At 35.2% G+C, this 23,119-nt stretch overlaps 1 protein-coding gene across 1 annotated transcript in view; it reads left to right on the top strand.

Annotated features, from left to right (window-relative positions):
- The window catches only part of LOC121853976 (poly [ADP-ribose] polymerase 2-like), a gene marked incomplete at its 5' end in the record, with an annotated part of 56,460 nt that overhangs the window by 9,741 nt on the left and 23,600 nt on the right, over positions 1-23,119 (top strand). Inside the window, 1 exon segment of the mRNA XM_042348369.1 lies at positions 21,342-21,565. Within this exon segment, the coding sequence (XP_042204303.1) occupies positions 21,342-21,565 (224 nt within the window).

Genomic DNA, 23,119 nt, shown 5'->3' with positions numbered 1-23,119 from the left:
ATATATATATATATATATATATATATATATATATATATATATATATATATATATATATATATATAGGCATAGTTATACTTCCTATTTTAACGCTGTTCGGCTGTGATCCCAGAGTGGTCCAGTGTTAGGCCCGCGCAGTGAATAACAGAACATAGCGGGGATGGTTCTGGAATGTCGCACCAAATGTCTGCCTTTTGAAGACACATATCTGGCGTTGTAGTAAAATAACATATCTACTTTTGGCGAGCGGCATGGTCAAAATACTTTCAGCAGCCAGAGAACGCCGCGCTGGTCGTCCATCAGTCAATGGACTCAACCTCCCTCTCCCTCACACTGGCTAATGCCGCACTTCAGGGGGGAAAACTTCATCAGTTCTTTGGTCAGTTTCAATACCAACCAAAGTTAGATGTTGTTCGAGGCTGGATTCTCAAGACCAGAATACTTGAACCTATATTTTCGCAACAAAGACAACATACCAGATCACACCTTATCCGGTGTACTTGTATATCAATGCAAAATATATGATGCTTATATTCAAATGATATCAATAAGAATTCCAGCACGTAAATTATATTTCTGGCTGTAGTTTGTATGAATTTTTATGAGTTAAAACAAATATCTTCAGTTAATAAAAATAGGACACCATTCGTCAATCAAAAGTACCCCACCTTCGCCTCCCCTTCCAACCGCTAAGCGTCAGTCCCAACCTCCCCCACCCCCACCAATCGGCCCCAAAGAGAGATGGGTGAAAATAAATTTTTTAATATTTGTATGTTAGATAATATATTGATATTGATTTTAAATATATTTTGAATATAAATTGCGTTTATAATGTAAAGATAACATACTTATCAGATTGTACCTATCTAAAATTTAGAGTAGTTCAATGCAAAATATATATGATGTTCCTATCTCGTAATGATCATAATTAGTGGGCACTCCAGCAAATAACAGATTGCCGTAGAGTTTGTATGGCTTATGAGCTAAAACATATATCTTCAGTTAATAAAATATTCAAGGTAAAATGAAGGTTTGTCGTTCTCCTTCATTAATTAATGTTTAGCGAGCATGTGTGGTGAATACTTAATCTCTTATTGTATTAAATATACTAAATTCAGCAGATGGGTTTATAATTTAGTTATTGTGCTGATTCTGTGTTATCAGGAATATTTTACATAAATGTTTCATATTTTGGCAATAAAGACAACATATTTATCAAGAGTTAAACATTTTATCTAAAAATTTGTATGTCTAATGCAAAATAGCATGATGTTTATATTCGTAATGATCACTTCAATTGAGTAAGAATCTGTTAAATGTAAATTAGTACTAAGTCGGTATTGTGCTATTTTATGAAGAACAGGTATAGGTGTAAGTGGCAACACAGGCTGAGACACTCAATCGCCAAAGTATATGATGAAATATAAAATAAGTGAAAATAGTTTCAAGGTCACAGATAGATATGAACAGCAAAAGTAGGCGGCAATACTGTATATAATATATATATAATATATATATATATATATATATATATATATATATATATATATATATATATATATATATATATATAACATATATAATATATATATATGTATATATATATATTTATATATATATATATATATATATATATATATATATATATAATATATATATATAATATATATATATATATATATATATATATATATATATATATATATATAACATATATAATATATATATATATATAGTTATTATATATTGCTGTTATATATATATATATAATATATATATATAATATATATATATATATATATATATACATATATATATATATATATATAATATATATATATATATATATATATATATATATATATATATATATATATAATATATATATATATAATATATATATATATATATATATATATATATATATATATATATATATAGCCTATATATATATACATATGCCAGTATTACCTCTAACGCTCACTTAACGCTGCTTTTATCGCTATAATGCGAAAGTGCCTCAGAGCTGAACTTTCACTTAACACGGATTTTTTTCCACATATAATGCGCTGTGAGTGTCCGCTCGAGACGTTATTTTTAGATTTGCCCCACCCTCGGCCACCCTGCCTGACTGCCTGTTTTAGCTCATAAAAATTCATACAAATTGGCTCGCCAAGCCAGAATATAATTTTTACATTGCTGGAATTCTTATAATTTGCGGATCATTTCAATATAAAACATCATATATTTTGCATTAAACATAGCTACAATTTTAATAAAATTTTTTCAGGTAACTATTTTATCTCAGCAAAATATATGACAGCGAGAATTCAAAATATTCCTGGTCTTACAAGGAATCCAGCAATGTCAATTATATTATCCTAACTTTAGTTTGAGTATTATTTATTAAAATTTAGTGGTTATCCCACACATCTCCTTGGGACGGTTGGTGGGGGTGGGGGAGGGAGGGACCGGACCTAATCATCTGTTACCCCTCAGTGAAGAATTATTTTTTTTATTAACTGAAGATATTTGTTTTAGCTCATAAAAATTCATACAAATTAGCCTGGCCAGAATATAATTTACATTGCTGGAATTTTATATTCTAGGATTATTTTGAATATAAACATCATATATTTTGCATTAAACATACAATTTTTAGATAAAAAATTTTTCTCAGGTAACTATGTTAGTCTTTTGTGCAAAATATATGACATTTATATTCAAAATATTCCTGGTCTTACAAGGAATCCAGCAATGTCAATTATATTATCCTAACTTTTAATCTGGAGGTATTATTTAATACCAAATGTTAAAAACTCTGGAAGGAGGATTGGGGGTGGGAGGAGGGTTGGACTGACCGGTTGGAAGAGGGGAGGCAAGGTGGGGTAATTCTTTTGATTGACAGATAGTGTCGTGAAGATTATTTTTTTATTAACTGAAGATATTTGTTTTAGCTCATAAAAATTCATACAAATTACCTAGTCAGAATATAATTTACATTGCTGAATTTTATACTTGGTGATTATTTTGAATATAAACATCAGGTATTTGCATTAAACATACAATTTTTAGATAAAAATTTTCTCTCTAGGTAACTATGTTATCTTTTGTGCAAAATATATGACATTATATTCAAAAATATTCCTGATCTTACAAGGAATCCAGCAATGTCAATTATATTATCCTAACTTTTAATCTGAGGTATTATTTAATACCAAATGTTAAAACTCTGGAAGGGAGGATTGGTGGGGGTGGGGGAGGGTTGGGACTGACCGCGGTTGGAAGAGGGGGGAGGCAAGGTGGGTAATTTTGATTGACAGATAGTGTCGTGGAAGATTATTTTTTTTTTATTAACTGAAGATATTTGTTTTTTAGCTCATAAAAATTCACATACAAATTACCTGTCAGAATATAATCTACATTGCTGGAATTTTTATAATTTAGGATCATTTTTGAATATAAACATCATATATTTTGCATTAAAACATACAATTTTAGATAAAAATTTTTCTCTAGGTAACTATGTTATCTTTGTGCAAAATATATGACATTTATATTCAAAATATTCCTGGTCTAAGGCGAATCCAGCAATGTCAATTGTATTATCCTAACTTAGTTTGAGGGTATTATTTATTAAAAATTTAGTGGTTTTCCCCAAAAATTTCTCTGAGAGGGAAGAGCCAGTGAGTGTAGTGTGAGAAGAGGGGAGGGAGTTGAGTCCATTATTTGAATGGACATTAACTTACACTGTATTTCTATTTCTCTTAAGTATTAATTGTGTGCATGTACCATCATAAAATTACATGTTATTTTTTACTACAACATAGGTATGTGCTTCAAAAAAGTGGGAGTTTGGGGGTCGGCTCTGTTTCTATTGAATTAACTCATATGTTCTGTTGTTCACTTATCCGATTTTCACTTAACGCTGACCCCCAATTCAATTGACCGCTGGCAAGGGGTACAACTGTATAATAAATATATATATATGTATATATATATATATATATATATATATATATATATATATATATATATATATAAAATATATATATATATATAATATATATATATATAATATATATATATATATATAATATATATATATATATATATATATATATATATATATATATATATATATATATATATATATATATATATATATATATATATATATATATATATATATATATATATATATATATATATATATATATATATATATATATATATATATATATATATATATATATATATATATATATATATATATATATATATATATATATATATATATATATATATATATATATATATATATATATATATATATATATATATATATATATATATATATATATATATATATATATATATATATATATATATATATATATATATATATATATATATATATATATATATATATATATATATATATACCTGTGTATAGCACGAGTTCTTAAGACCAAATTTTTGGGCAAAAAGTTGGGGGTCGACCTCTATACGGGTAATAGTTTCGTTAGGTTGAAAAATATTTACCAGTAACTACCAGTAAACAATGGAAACGATGCACCAACGCACCACCCGCTGTGAGTGTCGGTACAGTTGCCAGGGCAGATCTCTTGCGTCATCATAGCAAGCCCAAAGTAGCCAAATGCATGGTATGGTATGCACAGGAGTATGTAGAACATAAAGTATTCATTTTTAAAAGTTTATTTATAGATACATAAATTTTTGTTAATTAAATTTGAAACATCAATATGATGTGAGTCAGGTCATCTACACACAGTTGCCAGTTTCAAAATTTTCCTTTTAAAATTTTAAGTTACCGAGTATTTCTTTTCCCAAATCGTTTTACAATACTGTAGGTAAAACAGTATACTATTGTGCAAACCCCACAGAAAAAAAATTAACAAATGGAGACACCAAAAATGTAAAAAAAAAAATGCTGTCTGACTTGCAACACTGTTGGTAGGGTCAGGTGGTTCTAACGGTACCTGCCAGGACCCGGTAATCAAATTTATAACAATATCTAACCTCAATTACTGTAGTTTATCTGATGTAGGCAATATGAAGTAAAAAATACCAGTTAAAGTGAGAAATTGGAAGAGAATAAACAAGAAAGATGTTGGGCTATTTTTGGTAGGGCTGAGGGAGAGAGTACCAGCTGTTTGGTCTTTTTTGGCGGGAGAGTCACGCAAATATCCGTACTAGTATTTGTTTGGTGTTCTGTATTTTTAAAAATGAATACTTGTAAATTAAAAGTACCGTAACATTGTATTATATAAAATCTTGTCATATTTCTGGAAAATAAGAAGCAAGAAAATAAGAATACACCGGTAAACACAATTTCAACGTACGCTAAAATTAAAAGCTGCTTAAGAAGGGCCGATGCAAACACAAAGCCTTCGCGACCAGGGCTCTGCCGTATCAGTTAGACGGTACACGTGTTTTTCGAATCGTTTTCAGTTAAAAAACTTTTACATCACAAGTGAATTAGGATAGAATATTATTGTAATATAACAGTTTTTAACTGAAAACCATTCGAAAAGCGATTACGGTAACATCTTTTGAACGAAAGAAAGCGAGTCATTGTTTTTGTCACGATTTTATCCCACTTTCCACTGAATACGTACGTCATTTCAGCAAAAATATTACATTTCCATATTCTCAGAAATAAATAGTAGTTTTGCTGAAACGTGATGTATTTCAATGTAAATTTGGATAGACTACATGCAGAAAACAAAAGACTTTACCTAACCTTCCGATGTTCAAGAGATGTTACTCGTATTTTTAATAGTTTTCGGTTAAAATACTGTTATATTAGTGATATTCTATTCATACTGTGGTTGATATAATACCTTCACGGAAATGTAATATTTTTTGCTGAAATGACATACGTATTACAGTGGAAAGTGGGATAAAATTGTGATGAAAACAATGACTTTCGCTTTGTTTCGTTCAAAAGATGTTACCGTAATCACTTTTCGAATGGTTTAGTTAAAAAACTGTTGTATTGTATTACAATAATATCCTAATTGACTTGAATAAATATTACGATACCATATTTCTGAATATTTTCATTAAAATCCACCAAAATCATTTTCCTTGTCATCGTCTGCAGCACCAAACAGCTTCTCCCAGTCCTCTCCTTGAACAGGGCTAGAGGGTACACGTGTTTTTCGAATCGTTTTCAGTTAAAAAACTGTTACATCACACGTATATTTTACCTAAACTGCGCCTGAATAAATATATTCTCGGAAATAAATAGTAGTTTTGCTGAAACGTGATGTATTTCAATGTAAAATAGGATAAAATACATGTCGAAAACAAAAGACTTTACCTAAGCTTCCGATGTTCTCGAGATGTTATTCGTTTTTTTAATAGTTTTCGGTTAAAATTCTGTTATATTACAATGATATTCTATTTATACTGTGCTTGATATAATACATTCACGGAAATGTAATATTTTTTGCTGAAATGACGTACGTATTACAGTGGAAAGTGGGATAAAATCGTGATGAAAACAATGACTGGCTTTCTTTCGTTCAAAAGATGTTACCGTAATCACTTTTCGAATGGTTTAGTTAAAAAACTGTTGTATTACAATAATATTCCCTCCTAATTGACTTGAATAAATACTTGAATGGAAATATACAATATTTTTGTTGAAACTACCCGCGTTTCAGTGTAAAGTGTCGTGATAATAAATGGTAAACAAGTTTATAGGACGTAGTGTTTCTCTGAAGGTTTTGTTGTTCCTTTACCCTCAAAAACTTGGGTCGACCTATAAACGAGGAATATCATAAATTAACGATTTCTTGGTCATAAAATCGGGGTCGACCTATATACGAAGGGGGGTTATAGACGAGTATATACGATATATATATATATATATATATATATATATATATATATATATATATATATATATATATATATATATATATATATATATATATATATATATATATATATATATATATATATATATATATATATATATATATATATATATATATATATATATATATATATATATATATATACACAGTGGGTATGCTAAGGCAACTTAACGGATCCTACTACTTAATATTCCTATAACTTAAACCTGGTTTTACCTATAAAATTGAGAATGCTATAAATCTAACGCAACTCTACAACGAACGCTGATGAATACGGGACTATTTCGCCTGGCTTACGAATATTGTTGTACCGCTGACCCACACAACAAGAGCCGCCAGGCTTCATCTTTGTCTCATTGTGTAGCCAGTGCAACCACCGTTATTGTTGAAATTTCTGTCTTTGATGTGGAATTACAAGTATTTGTATAACTATTTTGGTTATACAGGTATACAATTGTAAATAACAATGAGTCGCCCAAAGCGCAGTGAGAAAGCTAATAACCCTTGAAACTAAGAAAGAAATTATAAAGAAACGTGAGAATGGAAGAAGATTAAGTAAAGTTTTAGTGATGTGGATGGCTAAATCGACTATATGTACGATTTTGAAGAATAAAGGGAGTTAAAAACTGTGCAAGTGGCAAAGGGAGTCTTAGGACTTAGCTAAGCAAAGTGTAATGTGATTGGAAGAGATGAAAATTTACTCTTAGTGTGGATAAAGGAGAAAAGAAATGGCAGGTGGGAAACATTAGTGAAGCTATAATTCAGAGAAGGCCAGACAATTGTTTGAGGACCTTAAAGCCAAGACTTCAGTGGAAGTGATAGTGATAAGCCAGTGTTTAGGGTACCTGCATGCTGAATAACACTAAGGTAAGCATAAAGCAAATCGTGATTTTTACATTTTCCACATAATTTTTCAGTGTTAGGTGGTGGTTGTGATGGGGCCTGGAACGATTAATCCTATATCTAATGCTAAGTAACTTAACGAGGTTCTGGAACCAATTACGCTCGCTATAGCATACCCCACTGTATATTATATATATATATATATATATATATATATATATATATATATATATATATATATATATATATATATATATATATATTATAATATATATATATATTATATATATATTATATATAAGATATTATATATATATATTATATATATATATATATATATATATATATATATATATATATATATATATATATATATATATATATATATGTTAGTAGTACCTTCGCTAACGTCAATTGAACTCCATTGCGGTACCGCCATATGAAAACCGCTATGAACAACAGAACACATATGGGATTAATTCCAATAGAGACTGGCCCACTTCAAACTCCACTTTTGACTACACACAACTATGTTGTAGTAAAAATTTTATCTTAACTTAAGGATGGTATGCACACACAATTAATAATTAAGAGAAATATAAAAAATATTAGGTTTTTTAACACTTGCATTAGTAGAAAAGATGGCTGGGCACACGTGGGGATGGGGGTTATTGGAGGTGAGGGCAGATTATTGGCCCCTCACCTGTAATAATTTGTATCAATTGTAATTACCTTTCCACCACAGAGGCTTGCAGGCCTCTTTGTCAAACCCCCTCAAAGGCCATATATATAAGTCCATATCCTCACTATAATTAATATCACTGACTTGGGCCGGCTGTGGTGGGTGGCGGGTGAAGAACTCCGGTAATGTTTTGATGACTGGGCTTAATCTTTGTACATCGCGGCTCGCCACGCCTCGGCCAAGATATGATGAAAAACCTCACAAGTATGAAAACCGCATTAGCGGGGTAATACTGTATGTATGTATGTATATATATATATATATATATATATATATATATATATATATATATATATATATATATATATATATATATATATAGTATATATATATATATATATATATATGTATGTATGTATATATATATATATATATATATATATATATATATATATATATATATATATATACATACTTGTAGGTCAATAAAACCCAGAGGGTACCGTGTTAAGTGAAAACCGCGTTAAGTGAAACAACAGAACATATGGGATTAATTCCAATAGAAACCGGCCCGACCCCCAAACTCCACTTTTTGACGACACATAACTATGTTGTAGTAAAAATTTTATCTTAACTTTATGATGGTATGAAAAAACAAGTAATATAGAAGAGGTTAGGTTAGGAAAAATAAAGGTTAACATAGGAAAAATAAAGGTTAGGTTAGAGAAACTAAAAGTTAGGTGGAACACTTACGGTAGTAGAAGAGATGGGTCGGCATACGGGGATGGAGGCTGGTTCCGAGGCAGAGGGCAGATTACTGGCCCTCAGGTGAATCACCATCACTATCAGTTACAGTTGTCAGGGCTTCCCTGACAAATCCCTCAAAGTCACCTTCACTGTCACTATCACTGGCTCTGGCTGGCTGTGGTGGGTTGCGGACGAAGAACTCGGTAATGCTTTTTTGACGGCTAGTGTTAATGTTGTCTTGATACACTGTGATGTACGGCTCCATAGCCTGCACCAGCCGGGTATGGAAGACTTCATAGCGGTCATCGTCATTGTCGCGGGAAAGGAAGGACTTCATTTTTTATGCACACTCCATGGCACCCTTAATATCACTATGACTTAACTTGTGTTCTTCGGAGAATGGCGCACCTTCTTCCTCTTCACTGACGTGATCATCTTCCAACATCTCGTCGGCAGTCACTTCAGGATCTCTCATCACATCCAGGATGTCTTCGTTGGTGGTTTCGGAGAAGCCTTCAGCTGTAATATTGTGCGCAGCTTCTCTGGCAAGGTCCACTGCTACTGCAACAGTCTGAACCTCACCAGTCACAGGTTGACTCCTCCTCTCAGCTGGTATGCCATGCAACACATGTCTCCATGCGTCATGAATCGTAGCAATAGACAGCTGATCCCATGCCTCCACCAAGAAGTCTACAGCTTGTTTGACGTTAAACTTCTTCCAAAACTGTTTGACGAGAACTTCTTGAGTCGCCACCTCTTGTTCCTTGTCCTCATCGCTTTTACTCTTGCTGTCGGTGTCACCCAGCTTACGCAACTCATCCTTGGTGTTGGTAGAGTCATTCAGGAGCTTGAACTTCTTTGCAGAGTATGCAGCTTTCACAGTGCAGATCAACTCCTGGTCCATGGGCTGGATTAATGACGTAGTGTTGGGAGGAAGGAAGACCACTTTTACGTTGGGGTGACGATCCATAAGTAGGGGCGAGTGGCCAGGTGCGTTGTCAAGGAGCAACAAAATCTTGAATGGAACATTCTGTTGCTCGCAGAATTTCTTCACGTCTGGTACAAAACAGTCGTCAAACCAGAAGAGGGACAGAGAAGAGAACATCCACGCCTTACGTGCGGTTAGCCAGTGGACATTAAGCTTGTTCATGTCCATATTCTTGGAGGCGTGCAGCTTGCGGGCTGTGAATCACCGATAACTTTGGTTTACAGGTACCGGAGGCATTGGTGGTAAAGAGGACGGTGATGCGTTCCTTCTGCAACTTCCGACCCCTTACCTTGCTGGCAGACTGGACAACGAAGGTCTTGGAAGGTAGCTTTTTCCAGAAAAGACCAGATTCGTCCATGTTAAACACCTGGTCGTCGGTGTACTGTCCTTCCTCCATAACCTCACGTAAGAATGGAGGAAAATCTCTAGCCGCCACACGGTCAGCACTCGATTCCTCACCACCAATGTTGATGTTGGTGATCTTGTTCCTCTTCTTAAACCTATGCAGCCAACCAGAGGAAGCATTGAAGGGTTTGGGCTCTGCAATTCCCAGCTTACGTGACACTGCTGCGTAAAGTTCATGTGCGTACTCCTGCACTGAGCTCGTGTCGACCGCCATGTTCCGTCTTGCCTGACGAATCAAGTAATTCACCAGCAAATTTTCCACCTTTACCAGCACCCAGTTCTGGCAATACTTGATCATTGAAGCACCTGCAGACTTTGTGATTTTCATGTGTTCTTTAATCTTGGCTGCATCCTTCTTAATAGTACGAATCGTAGATTCGTTGACGCCATTCTGGCGCGCGAGATCAGCTTGACGTGTTCCTTTCTCCAAATCTTGAATGATCTGGTATTTCACTTCGTAGCTTAGGCCACGGTGTGTCTTCTTGGGCTTAGGGCGGCTGGGTCCAGGTAAGGAAAGGTTTCTCTCTGGTGGCGGTGGTGGTCTGGTGGAAGCCATTTCACAGAACAATGGATGCACATATACACGGGGTGACCTGGAGGGATGATACTAGTGCGGCAGCATCCTCTTTCCTCCCTCCCCGGGTGGACACGTCATATTACGTTAAACCAATTACAGCTAGCAGCAGAGGGGGGTAGGGATGCATGGCCAATCACAGTCCAATATGTCATATGACGTCAGTGATAACGCAACAAAGACACACACTGCTCAACCTTACAGCGCGGCTTGCCTAGGCGGAGGCGGGAGGGGAGGGCGGGAGGAGGAGGAGGGAGACGCGAGGCAGGCGGGAGCGGGTGGCGGGTGGGGTGAATCTAAAAATAGCGTCTCGAGCCGGACACTCTGCGCGTATATGGGTAGATGAACCGTGTTAAGTGAAAGTTCGGTTCTGGCGAGGCACCATGTACAGTGGGGTATGCTATAACGAATCTAATTGGTTCTAGAACCTTGTTCGTTATAGGATTAATCCGTTCCAGGCCACCAAATACAACCACTTAACACTGAAAAATATAATATAAAATTGTAAAAAAGTGCATAAATATGCATCTAAACCCCTGAAATAACCAATATCATTAATACTTGTAATAAAAAAACAATAAATTAGTAAAAAAAAAAAAAAAAAATTTTTTTTAATGTTCGTTATAGGAGTTTCGTTCGTTATAGTATTCTCAATTTTATAGGTAAAACCGTTCGTTATAGGAATATTCGTAGTAGGATCCGTTCGTTATAGCATACCCCACTGTATATGAGAAATCGCGTAAAGCGGGGTACAACTGTAAACTTCTTGATATTTACTAAAATAGTAAGGAATTTAAGCCCTAGAACCGATTAATGTATTGGCGGACTGATACTAAAGCTGGTTGCCCGGTCAGTGCAAGCGAAAACATGTTGAGGTCGGTTCGTAAGAAATTAGTTAACCGAATTTTTGTTCGTTAACCGAATTGAAGATCCTTATGGAAGGCAGTTCGTTAACCGAGGCGTTCGTTAAACGAGGGGTCACTGTACTGTATATGTTTTACAATGTTAGAGATAGAACACAGCCTTGACTTATTCCATGTCTAATTGTGAACCAATTAGAAAGTTGAATACAGCTCCTCCCCAACTTATGACGGGGTTAGGGACCCAAATCCAGGTCGTAAGTCGAAAATGCTTAAATTATACATAGAAAATCTAAGATGGGTGTCTCTTTTCTTCTCAGCACCACAAAACTCGCACTTTTAAGCTTGCCAGCCATTTTAAAGTGCATTACAAACGAAAATTTTGTCAGTACACAGCGCAATTACTGACGTTAGGACTCGAAAATATGTAATTTGACAAAATTTTGGTATGACTGAGGCGGTCGTATGTCCGGGTGGTCGTAAGTCGAGTAGGTCGTAAGTTGGGGAGGAGCTGTATTAACTAACAATGCAGCCTCCTGTTGCCAGTAGAGATTCTTTAAAATTATAATATCTCCTTCATTATACAGAATTGTGTATTGTGTATTGTGCTTTACTTTGTCAAAAGGTTTTTCAAAATCAACAAAGCAGATATACAAATTTCTTTAGACCTCTGACGCCCTTTCACTCAAAATTCTCAAACCAAATACAGTAGAACCTCGATAAATCGGATTAAGTGGGGCAGACCCCAGTCCGAAAAAAGTGAATATATTGGGGGGGGTGGGGGGGTGGGTTGAAGATAACACTGCTTCTTTCAACTGTCTAAGAAAATCAGTTGTTATGTTATTATTGCACTTCAACAACTAAGGTCTTTAAGTGTATAACAAGGTTATTAAAAGAATATTGCATCAATGAAAACAAAATAAATATGAAACAACTCTCTGGGTTGAAATTCAGACATATAAGTCTGGTTGTCAAAGAGATGATTGTTATTTACTTTGAGGTGTTATAAGAATATAAGAATGGAGGAAACTGCACCGGGCCTATTGGCCCATACTGGGCAGTCCCATTTACACCCAACCCCTATTGCTCATATATCCATCCATCCTATGTTTGAAGCTATCCAGCGTATTCGAGTTAATGATGATGTTTGGTAACTTGTTCCACTCGTCCACTACTCTATTTCCAAACCAATATTTACCTATTTTGCGCCTAAATCTAAATTTGTCTAATCTAAAACCATTGTTACGAGTTCGCTCCTGGTTGGATAGTTTGAGTACCTTTATAATGTCCTCTTTGTTCAGTCCTGGCTTCCATTTATACACCTCTATCATATCGCCCCTCACTCTACGTCTCTCTAGGGAGCGCAGATTAAGATGCTTTAACCTGTCTCTGTACTCAAGATTCCTAATGCCCGGGATTAGTCTTGTCATTCTCCTCTGAATTCTTTCCAAGGATTCTATATCCATTCTGTTATACGGTGACCAGAATTGAACTGCTTAATGCAAGTGAGGTCTCACAAGCACAAGATATAGTTTTAGGATAACCTCGCTAGTCTTGTAGCTAACCCTCCTTTGTATAAACCCAAGTACTTTATTCACCTTGTCTCGAGCAATTACACATTGTTTACTTGGCTTAAAATTCCTACTTATCATTACTCCTAAATCCTTCTCGCAGTCGGATTTCTCAATAAAATCGTTGTTCATCTGGTATCTGGTTTCCCTGTTTACATCTCCTATACGGAGTACTTTACATTTGTCCACATTGAATTTCATCTGCCATTTTTCAGACCATTCAAAAAATGTATTTAGATCTTCCTGTAGTTTTGCGTAGTCCTCGCCAGATTTAATTACACTCTATTTTAGCATCATCAGCAAATTTTCTTAAGTTGCTGTCTACGCCGATATCTATGTCGTTTATGTATATAATAAATAATAATGGTCCAAGTACTGAGCCTTGGGGAACTCCACTAGTGACGTTGCTCCAATCGGATTTAGTGCCGTTAATGCTCACTCGCTGTTTCCTGTCCTGTAACCACGCCCTAATCCATCTTAGAATATCTCCTTTAAAGCCATGAGCCTCCACTTTTCTTCTTAGTCTTTCACGTGGGACTCTGTCGAAGGCTTTGCTAAAGTCGAGATATACCACATCATAATTGTGCCCCTCGTCCACTGATTCGAAAACAGCTGAAATTTTTTTTTATAGATTAGTTAGACATGAACGCCCGCTTGTGAAGCCATGTTGGGAATCATTGTTCAACTTATACTTCTCTAGGTGCTTGCAAATAGAGTTTGAAATGATTGCTTCCAGTAATTTGCCTACAATTGATGTTAGACTAATTGGACGGTAGTTAGAGGATAGTGACCTATCTCCCTTCTTGAAAATCGGTATTACATTTGCTATCCTCTAGGATTCTGGTACTGCTCCCGTTTTTAAGGAATGTTAAACAACTTTGCTACTAAGCTTTTCCTTACTTTCCTTTAATACTCTGGCAAATATCTCATCGCGACCTGGTGACTTATTAGGTTTTAGTTTGTCTATTTGCTTACTAACATCGTTACTAGTCTCTACTATCTTGCTTAATATATTTTCTTCACTATCTCTGTATAGAGTCGGTGCCTCAGGTATCATGTTCAAATTTTCGGTGGTGAAAACTTTTGAAAAATATTTATTCAAATTATTTCTCATTTCTCCGTCGTTATCAGTTAGCTCGCCGGTATCCGACTGTATTGGTCCAATCGCCTCCCTTGCTACCTTCAGTTCATTATTCCTCTTTGCGTTTATTATCTCGGTCTTAATCCTACCAGCCAATACCTTATAATAATCTCAGAGGTAAACTTCACCACGATTTGTTCTCCTACCTATAGCCTTCCTTTGTCTAATAATGTTCTTTAAATAATTATTTATCCATTTAGGGTCATTGTTGTTTGATCTGAGTTTTCTGTATGGTATGTTCTGCCTTTGTGCATTAAGTAACTCATTATTTAAATTGTTGTGGAACTCGTCAACCTGAGATCTAGTTATCAGGTCATCCTCAACTGTGAGGTCTCCAGGTAAGGTGAGGTCGCCCTCTGTAGGTATATTGTGTGAGGACACCTCATGTGAGGTCATGTAATTCACCCCCAAGTGTGATAACCCTTCTCTCAGCTGCCTCTTCAATCTATCAAAGTTTGCCCTTCTGAAATCTGGGACTTTAGTGGAATTTTCTTTGCAGCAGGCGCTGAAATTCTAACTGGAATCTAATTTATTTGTGATCGCTGTTAGCAAGTTTATTCCCTACCTCGACATTACTAATGAGGTTTTATCTGTTTGACAGAACTAAATCGAGTACAGTATTACCCCGCTTAACGCGGTTTCGCTTAGCGCGTTTTACCGTATACGCGGTGCCTCGCCAGAGCCGAACTTTCACTTAACGCGGGTTTTTTCCACGTATATGCGGTGAGTGTCCGGCTCGAGAGCTATTTTTAGATTCGCCCCACCCGCCACCCTGCCTGACTGCCTGTTTTAGCTCATAAAATTCATACAAATTACCCGGCCAGAATATAATTTACATTGCTGGAATTCTTACAATTTGGTGATCATTTTGAATATAAACATCATAGATTTTGCATTAGACATACAAATTTTAGATATAATGTTTACTCTGAGTAAATATGTTATCTTTTGTGCAAAATATACGACATTTATATTCAAAATATTCCTGGTCTTACAAGGAATCCAGCAATGTCAATTGTATTATCCTAACTTTAGTTTGAGGTATTATTTATTTAAATTTAGTGGTTTTCCCCCAAAAATTTCTCAGAGAGGGAAGAGGGGGAGGGAGTTGAGTCCATTATTTGAATGGACATTAACTTGGCGACTGTATTTCTCTATTTCTCTTAAGTATTAATTGTGTGCATGTACCATCATAAAATTAAGATGTTATTTTTACTAGAACATAGGTATTGTGTCAGAAAAAGTGGAGTTTGGGGATCGGGCCAGTTTCTATTGGAATTAATCCCATATGTTCTGTTGTTCACTTAGTGCGGTTTTCACTTAACACGGTACCCTGTGGGTTTTATTGACCGTGTTAAGCGGGGTACTACTGTATATTATTACCCCGTGTGGGTTCGGTTATTTGTTGGCTTGGGAAAAAGTCCTGGATTGTTTCAAGAAAATCCTCTGATTCTGAGTTACCTTTAAGGTCAACCCAATCTATTTGGCTAAAATTAAAGTCGCCTACTGTACAGACTTTGCTATGTCTTTTGAATAAAGAGAAAACTGTATACTGTACAGTACTATAAAAATAAAAATAAGAACAAATAAGTATTGGAGTACAGTATATTGTATGTGGAAGACAAATGTTTATCTGGGAGCAGCTGGCAGAGGGGAGGGGGGGTAGTACAGGTGGGTGGCTCCCTCCCCCAAACTCCCACGAGATTCCTTTAACACTTTTTTATGCAATTCCATCACAATTCTCATATAATTTAGGATCATTTGGTGCCAGGTTGATACAGGTTGACAATCCCTTATCCGAAATCCTTGGGACCAGATGCATTTCGGTTTTTGGAATTTTTCGGTTTTCAGAATGGTTAGTTTTTTTTTTTTTTTTACAGGGATCAGCCCACCCGGGCACAGGTCACTGACCTACATTGGGGCCTGGGGGCTAAGATATAATAATAATAATAATTATAATAATAATAATAATAATAATAATAATAATAATAATATTATTAATAATTCTTCATAGGTCTAGGTCGTGCTTCTCACTTTTGATCTTTTTTCATTCTTGTATTTCTTTATTATTATTATTATTATTATTATTATTATTATTATTATTATTATTATTATTATTTTATTATTACAGTATTATTGTTATTATTATTATTGTTATCATTCTTATTTTATTTTTGTGTATTTTTTATTACAAATTTTATTTATTATGAATAATTATTATTATTACTATTACATTTTCACCCCCCAGGCCCTGATGTGGGTCAGTGACCTGTGCCCGGGTGGGCTAATAAAAAAAAAAAAAAAAAATTAATTTGCTCCACAAAAATAACTTTCGGTTTTCAGAGCTTTTCGGTTTTTGGAATTTCGGATAAAGGGTTGTCAACCTGTAAAATATTATCCTAAAAGAATCAGCTTTCCTGAAAGAAGAATCCCACTGAAAACCATGAGTCATTGTTTACAAAGAGCAAACAGTTGATCGGTTTACCACAATGTCTGTCTTCAACATTTAGTAAATCAGCACAGTACAGTTATTTGTTGATCATCAATTTTTTTTTTCGGAAATTATCCCACCCGGGCACAGGTCAAACGACCCACAACGGGGCCTGGGGGGCTGAAAAAATAAGAACTGAAAGAAATTGAAAATAGAGAAGAAAAAGGTTATACTGTCTTAATCTACACCACGAAGATGCCGGAAAACCAGCTTTTTAAAGTGAGACTGACTGTATAAGTATGGAAACACAGAAGAAGGCAGAGCATTCCACAGTTTGGCTGTGTGAGGAAAGAAGGAGGTACTATAACGGGTTATTCTCGTGTGACCGACATCCGCAGAGAAACGGTGGGCACGGCGGGCAAGACATGTGTTACGAGCCCACGGCCTTGCCGGCGGTACACAGGATGCCAAATCCACCGAACATTGCCCGTTAAAGTACCTGCAAAAGAGAGAGAGTGAAACACCATTGCTGCGAGGCAAAGAGAAAGGGAAGAGAGTTAATTAGACGAAATGCCTTTGATTCCACCCTATCTAACACTATAGTAGTGTATTTAGCATCTGTAAGTAATATTGTAGTGTAAAGTATTTTAGATCTGCATATTCCCTGGTTTATTCATTAATCATTTGTCTAAGTGCACATGTAGCCAAACTGAGTCATCATATAACACCTAAAGGTAGTAAATAAAATTTTTAAGAGGGAATCTTCATATCAAATACTATACAGTGTGTTATAGTGACCCCTGTTGTAAGCTGGTCTACTGAAAGCTCCCACGCGAATGCATCTTGAGTAAACAATCTTCTGATACAGCTTATCCTTTTATTTACAAATTACAGACAGATTTTTTTTTATTATTATTATTTTTTTTCTTTTCTTATGGTGACCAGAGCATCTCAGAGTCCGAAAAAAGCAAACTCCGATATATTGAAATACGATTTATCGAGGTTTTACTGTACTTTATATGAGGCGCTCAGCATTACAAGCGCCACCCCGGGCAAAATGCTTTTTTTTTTTATGGATATCACTAGTTTCACCCTTCCTTTACATGTTGGCGTTGGATATAACCCCCTAGGTAGACTAGAAATGTGGTTGAAAGTCCTTCAAAAATATGGTGTCATTTTGCCTCGGGCTGTGTGCTCAGTAAGTAAAGGTGGTCACATCCCGTTCAGAGTGAGAGGATCGATGTTTAGAGAGGGCAGAGAAAGACTTTGAACAGTAGGGGGCAGTGAAATTTTGCTCAAAGCTGCACTCTTCAGGCATTGTTCCTTATACATATCTAAGACTCCATGCCAAATTTGAAGCTGATATGTCGAGGTTTAGTCTGCCGCATTTTCTACTGAAATTTTTAAATTTACCTACAGTACTAGCCAAACAGCCGCTGTGGCGGTGCAATGTTCTGTTCAGTGTTTATCAACTTTTTTTTCATATCTCTTATTTCATTTAAGTTGTCTTGTTGCAGATGAGTATGGTGCTATGTCTATATTGATTATCAGCCATTTCTCATTTTATTTCTCAATGTTGTGTTACTGTACTGTAATGTAGGGGAGACCTGGGTAAGTTGGCGCACTTGAAATTATTCAAATAGATGATGGTGAAAGATCATTATGTCATCATGGTTGAGCCTGGCAATGAATATCTCACACATGTGACTCCCAAGACTGGACACGGAAAGCAGATTGCCAAAACTATTCACGAGTTTCTGGTGGAGAAAAATCTAACCCAGCAGCCCATTGTGTGTGTTGGTTGTGATGGAACCAATGTAAATGTAGGATCAGAAAATGGAGTCATTCATCATCTTGAAATGTTACTTGGTCACCCGCTCCATTATTTCATATGTCAGCTTCACGGAAATGAGCTGCCTTTCCGCGCAGTTTTTTATCACTATGATGGTAAACCAAGTGGTCCTGAGCATTGGCGTGGTCCCATTGGAAAGCAGATCAAGGAGTCTTTGTCTGAGCTTCCAGTTGTCACCTTCCAGCCAGTCAGTTTCCCTGATTTCCCTGTGTTTAATGATGAAGTGGAGAAAGATCTGTCCTGGGATCAGAAATACCTGTATAGGATTTGTAAAGGAGTTATCACAGGTGTTGTTGAAGATGACTTGGCTGCTATTGAGCCAGGTCCTCCCTGTGTGTCAAGGTGGAACACCTTATGGAGTAGAATCCTCAGGCTGTATGTAGCAACATCAAGACCCAGCCATGAGTTGAAAAGAATTGTCATTACAATAATAAAGTTCAGTGCTCCAATGTGGTTTTACATCAAGATACACCCTTACGTAACACACGGCTCAAGGAACGTATTCCAGTCCCTGCTATATATGAAACACCTGAATAGTGAGGAGGAGACGATAGTGAAGAAGGCTGTCCAGAGAAATGCATACTTCGCCCACACAGATCAACTTCTTCTTGGTATGTGTGCAGATGAGGACATGACTGTTAGAGAAAAAGCTGTCTCAATGATAAGAAAAATTAGAGAGGAGAATCAGCAAAAGGAAGAATGCACTGGCAGATCTGAAGAGGAGGAGGAAGATTCTGATGCTGCTGTTGACGAGAATTTGTTAAACTATACTGATGAGGAGGGTAAAGATGGAGATGGGAATGAGGATGTGCCTCCTGTAGTCAACATGAGAAAGGTGGTGGCTCCGAAACTAAAGTGGCAAGCAAAAAACTATCATTCCATGATTAACTGGAGGAATGAACCCAAGACTGAGCCTCCTTACATTGCTTCTCTGTCAAATCTACAGGTTAATGACATTCTTGATACACCATTAGTGGTGCCCTAGTGGCCAAACAGCACTCACGCGGTCGAGAGAGGCATAAAAGTGATGACTGAAGCTTGCACTGAAGTGACGGGATACGAATCGAGAGATGGATATATTAGGCAAAGATTATTGTCTAGGAAAATGATGCCAAGGTTCTGCACAAAAAAGAATTTCAATATGAACTTGTAATGATTTTCTATACTGTGTACCTGTAAAATAACATGTGAATTAAATCGATGTCACCCATGTAAAATTTATCATTATCCTGGAAAACATTAAATGACACCTAATTTTTGGTATACACTAAAAGTTGACAAAAAGTCGTTCGCGATGCGGCAGGGTAAGTATGCATGAAATGGCATGAAATTTTGCACAGGTGTTTGTTACAGCCATACAAACGATGCCTGAAAAGTGCAGCCTGCAACTCAAATAAAAGTGTTTTTTCCCTGCCCCCTATTGAACAGTATGTGATTGAATATGACAAGGCCATTAATCTTATACGCGCTCCTCAGTATTTATGTAACTTAAACTTACTACGATCTTCAGGGATAATAAAACGAAGGAATTAAGCAAAGTAAGATTGTAATATTATTATCATAATACTGCTTTTACCCAAGATTATGCAAACTTTCTCTGCCTTTGTATTCATATGTTAATTATATTGGGGGGGGTGGGAGGGGAGAAGTTAATGGTGGGGGAGATGAGTGTAGTGGTGTTTCCTTATTTTTAAACACTTATACTAAACAATATTATATATCTTTGGCTAATAATGGGGACAGAAAGATAAATACTGATAGGCATACTAGTTTTTTTATTATTATTTGATTTTGGGGGGGGTTGGGGAGGTGTAAGACGAGTGTTGTTTTTGGTGATCATAAACCTGTTTTACAGTATTAGCCCACAATAAGAAGAAAATTTTGCAGAAAAACACGATTATTGTTGGTTTGAAGCTCAAGCAACTGTACATCACTGGGTAGTTATTCTCATTCAACTCACGATAAAATAATAACTATTCACAGTATACTAACTTCCAGTTTTCACTGGTTGCTAGGAGAGGGATGGAGCTGCACAATAAACAAAAAATTAACCCTCTAGCTTAGAAAACAACAAAGTTATGGATGTTTGATCTTTGAAAAACTTAAAACGCATTTTTCTCCGCTTTTTAAATTTGGCTCTTCACCCCTTTGTAATGCGGAGAACCTCGTATCTAATAGAGAATGAAAACTTGTGATAGAAAATGGAAAGAACAGTAGATGATAGGTGCAATTTTCTTCTGTTTCATTGGTGCATTTTTCTGCCTTTTCAGTGTTTCCTTAGGTTATGTTTCTTGTGTGTTATTGTATTTTTTCTAATTTATTTATATCTTTCACAGTTTGGTAAAGGCATATACTTTGCTGACATGGCTAGTAAGAGTGCTAACTACTGCTGGGCAACAAAGAGCTCCAATGTAGGCCTTCTTTTGCTGTCTGAAGTGGCCCTTGGGAAGATTAATGAACTCCTCAATGCAGATTACAATGCCAACAAGCTTCCCAAAGGCTGCAACTCAGTCAAAGGATGTGGACAAACTGTTCCTGCTCCTAAGAATTTTACGACATTGTAAGTGTTAAATAAATGTTTGTTTATATATACTTGTGTATATATATATATATATATATATATATATATATATATATATATATATATATATATATATATATATATATATATATATATATATATATATATATATATATATATATATATATATATATATATATATATATATATATATATATATATATATATATATATATATATATATATATATATATACATTAGTACCCCGATTTATGCGGTCAATTGAACCCACGGGGTACCGCGGAAAGTGAAAACCCCGTAAAGTGAACAACAGAACATAAGGGATTAATTCCAATAGAGACTGGCCCAACCCCCCAAACAACACTTTTTCTGACAATACCTATGTTGTAGTAAAAATAACATCTTAATTTTATGATGGTATGCACACACAATTAATATTTACAAGAAATACAGTCTCCAGGTTAATGTCCATTCAAATAATAGACTCAAATCCCCCCCACCCCTCTTCCCAGCTCACTGGCCCCTACCTCTCTGAGAAATGATTGGGTGAAAACACTAGATTTTAACGTTTAGTAATAAATAATACCTCAGACTAAAGTTAGGATAATATAATTGACATTTCTGGATTCCTTGTAGGTCAGGGAATATTTTGAATGTAAACTTCATCATTACTTTACATAAGAATATGAAAGCAACACTTATTTACTGTTCATATATATTTTAATTAATGTTTCTGAATTTGTTTTTATTAAATTAATGTACGTGTGTGCAAAATTAACAATACAATTTATTAATAATACGTGGAATATTAGAGGAGACGAGATGGCTGCAGACATTGTTTATGTTAAAGCTTACGAAACCAGTGACTGATTGGTTCTACATATAAAACTGAAGAAAATAAGACCCCGAGTTTAGCTGTAGTAAAATTAATGTAAAAAATGAATATGGTTGCTTGAAGTACCTGTAATGTTATTTAATGTTAATAAATGGAACAATATAAGTAGCTAACCATTAATGGTAAAAAAAAAAGTGAGACTGCTCGTATGTAAGTGCGCACATGTGAAAATATATCGTCATTACTCTACATAAGAATATGAAAGCAACACTTATTTACTGCTCGTATATATTGAAGGGTTAAATGTTGTACTCTGTATAGACAAGCAGAGAGAGAGAGAGCGCAGCCGAACTGCCGGATGTAAACAAACCTTAATTTCCCGCGGCTTTATTTATTTTTTATTTTTAAGGGGATTAGCCCACCCGGGCATAGGTCACTGACCCACATTGGGGCCTGAGTGGCAAAAATTTAATACTCCTGTAATAATAATAATAATAATAATAATAATAATAATAATTCAGATAAGTAAAAAAAAAAAAAAAAAAAACTGCCTATCTACCTATTGGACAAACTAAAATCGTTCCGGACCACGGGAGTTTCCGGATCACAGAATGCCGGACTAGAGAGGTACAGCCTGTATTTACATTTTTAGTAATAAATAATACCTCACACTAAAGTTAGGATAATATAATTTGACATTTCTGGATTCCTTGCAGGTAAGGGAATATTTTGAATGT

Source organism: Homarus americanus, unplaced genomic scaffold, assembly GCF_018991925.1.
Source record: "Homarus americanus isolate GMGI-L3 unplaced genomic scaffold, GMGI_Hamer_2.0 scaffold19078, whole genome shotgun sequence".
Classification (NCBI taxonomy): Eukaryota; Metazoa; Arthropoda; class Malacostraca; order Decapoda; family Nephropidae; genus Homarus; species Homarus americanus.
This window is presented reverse-complemented; position numbering and strand designations above follow the sequence as displayed.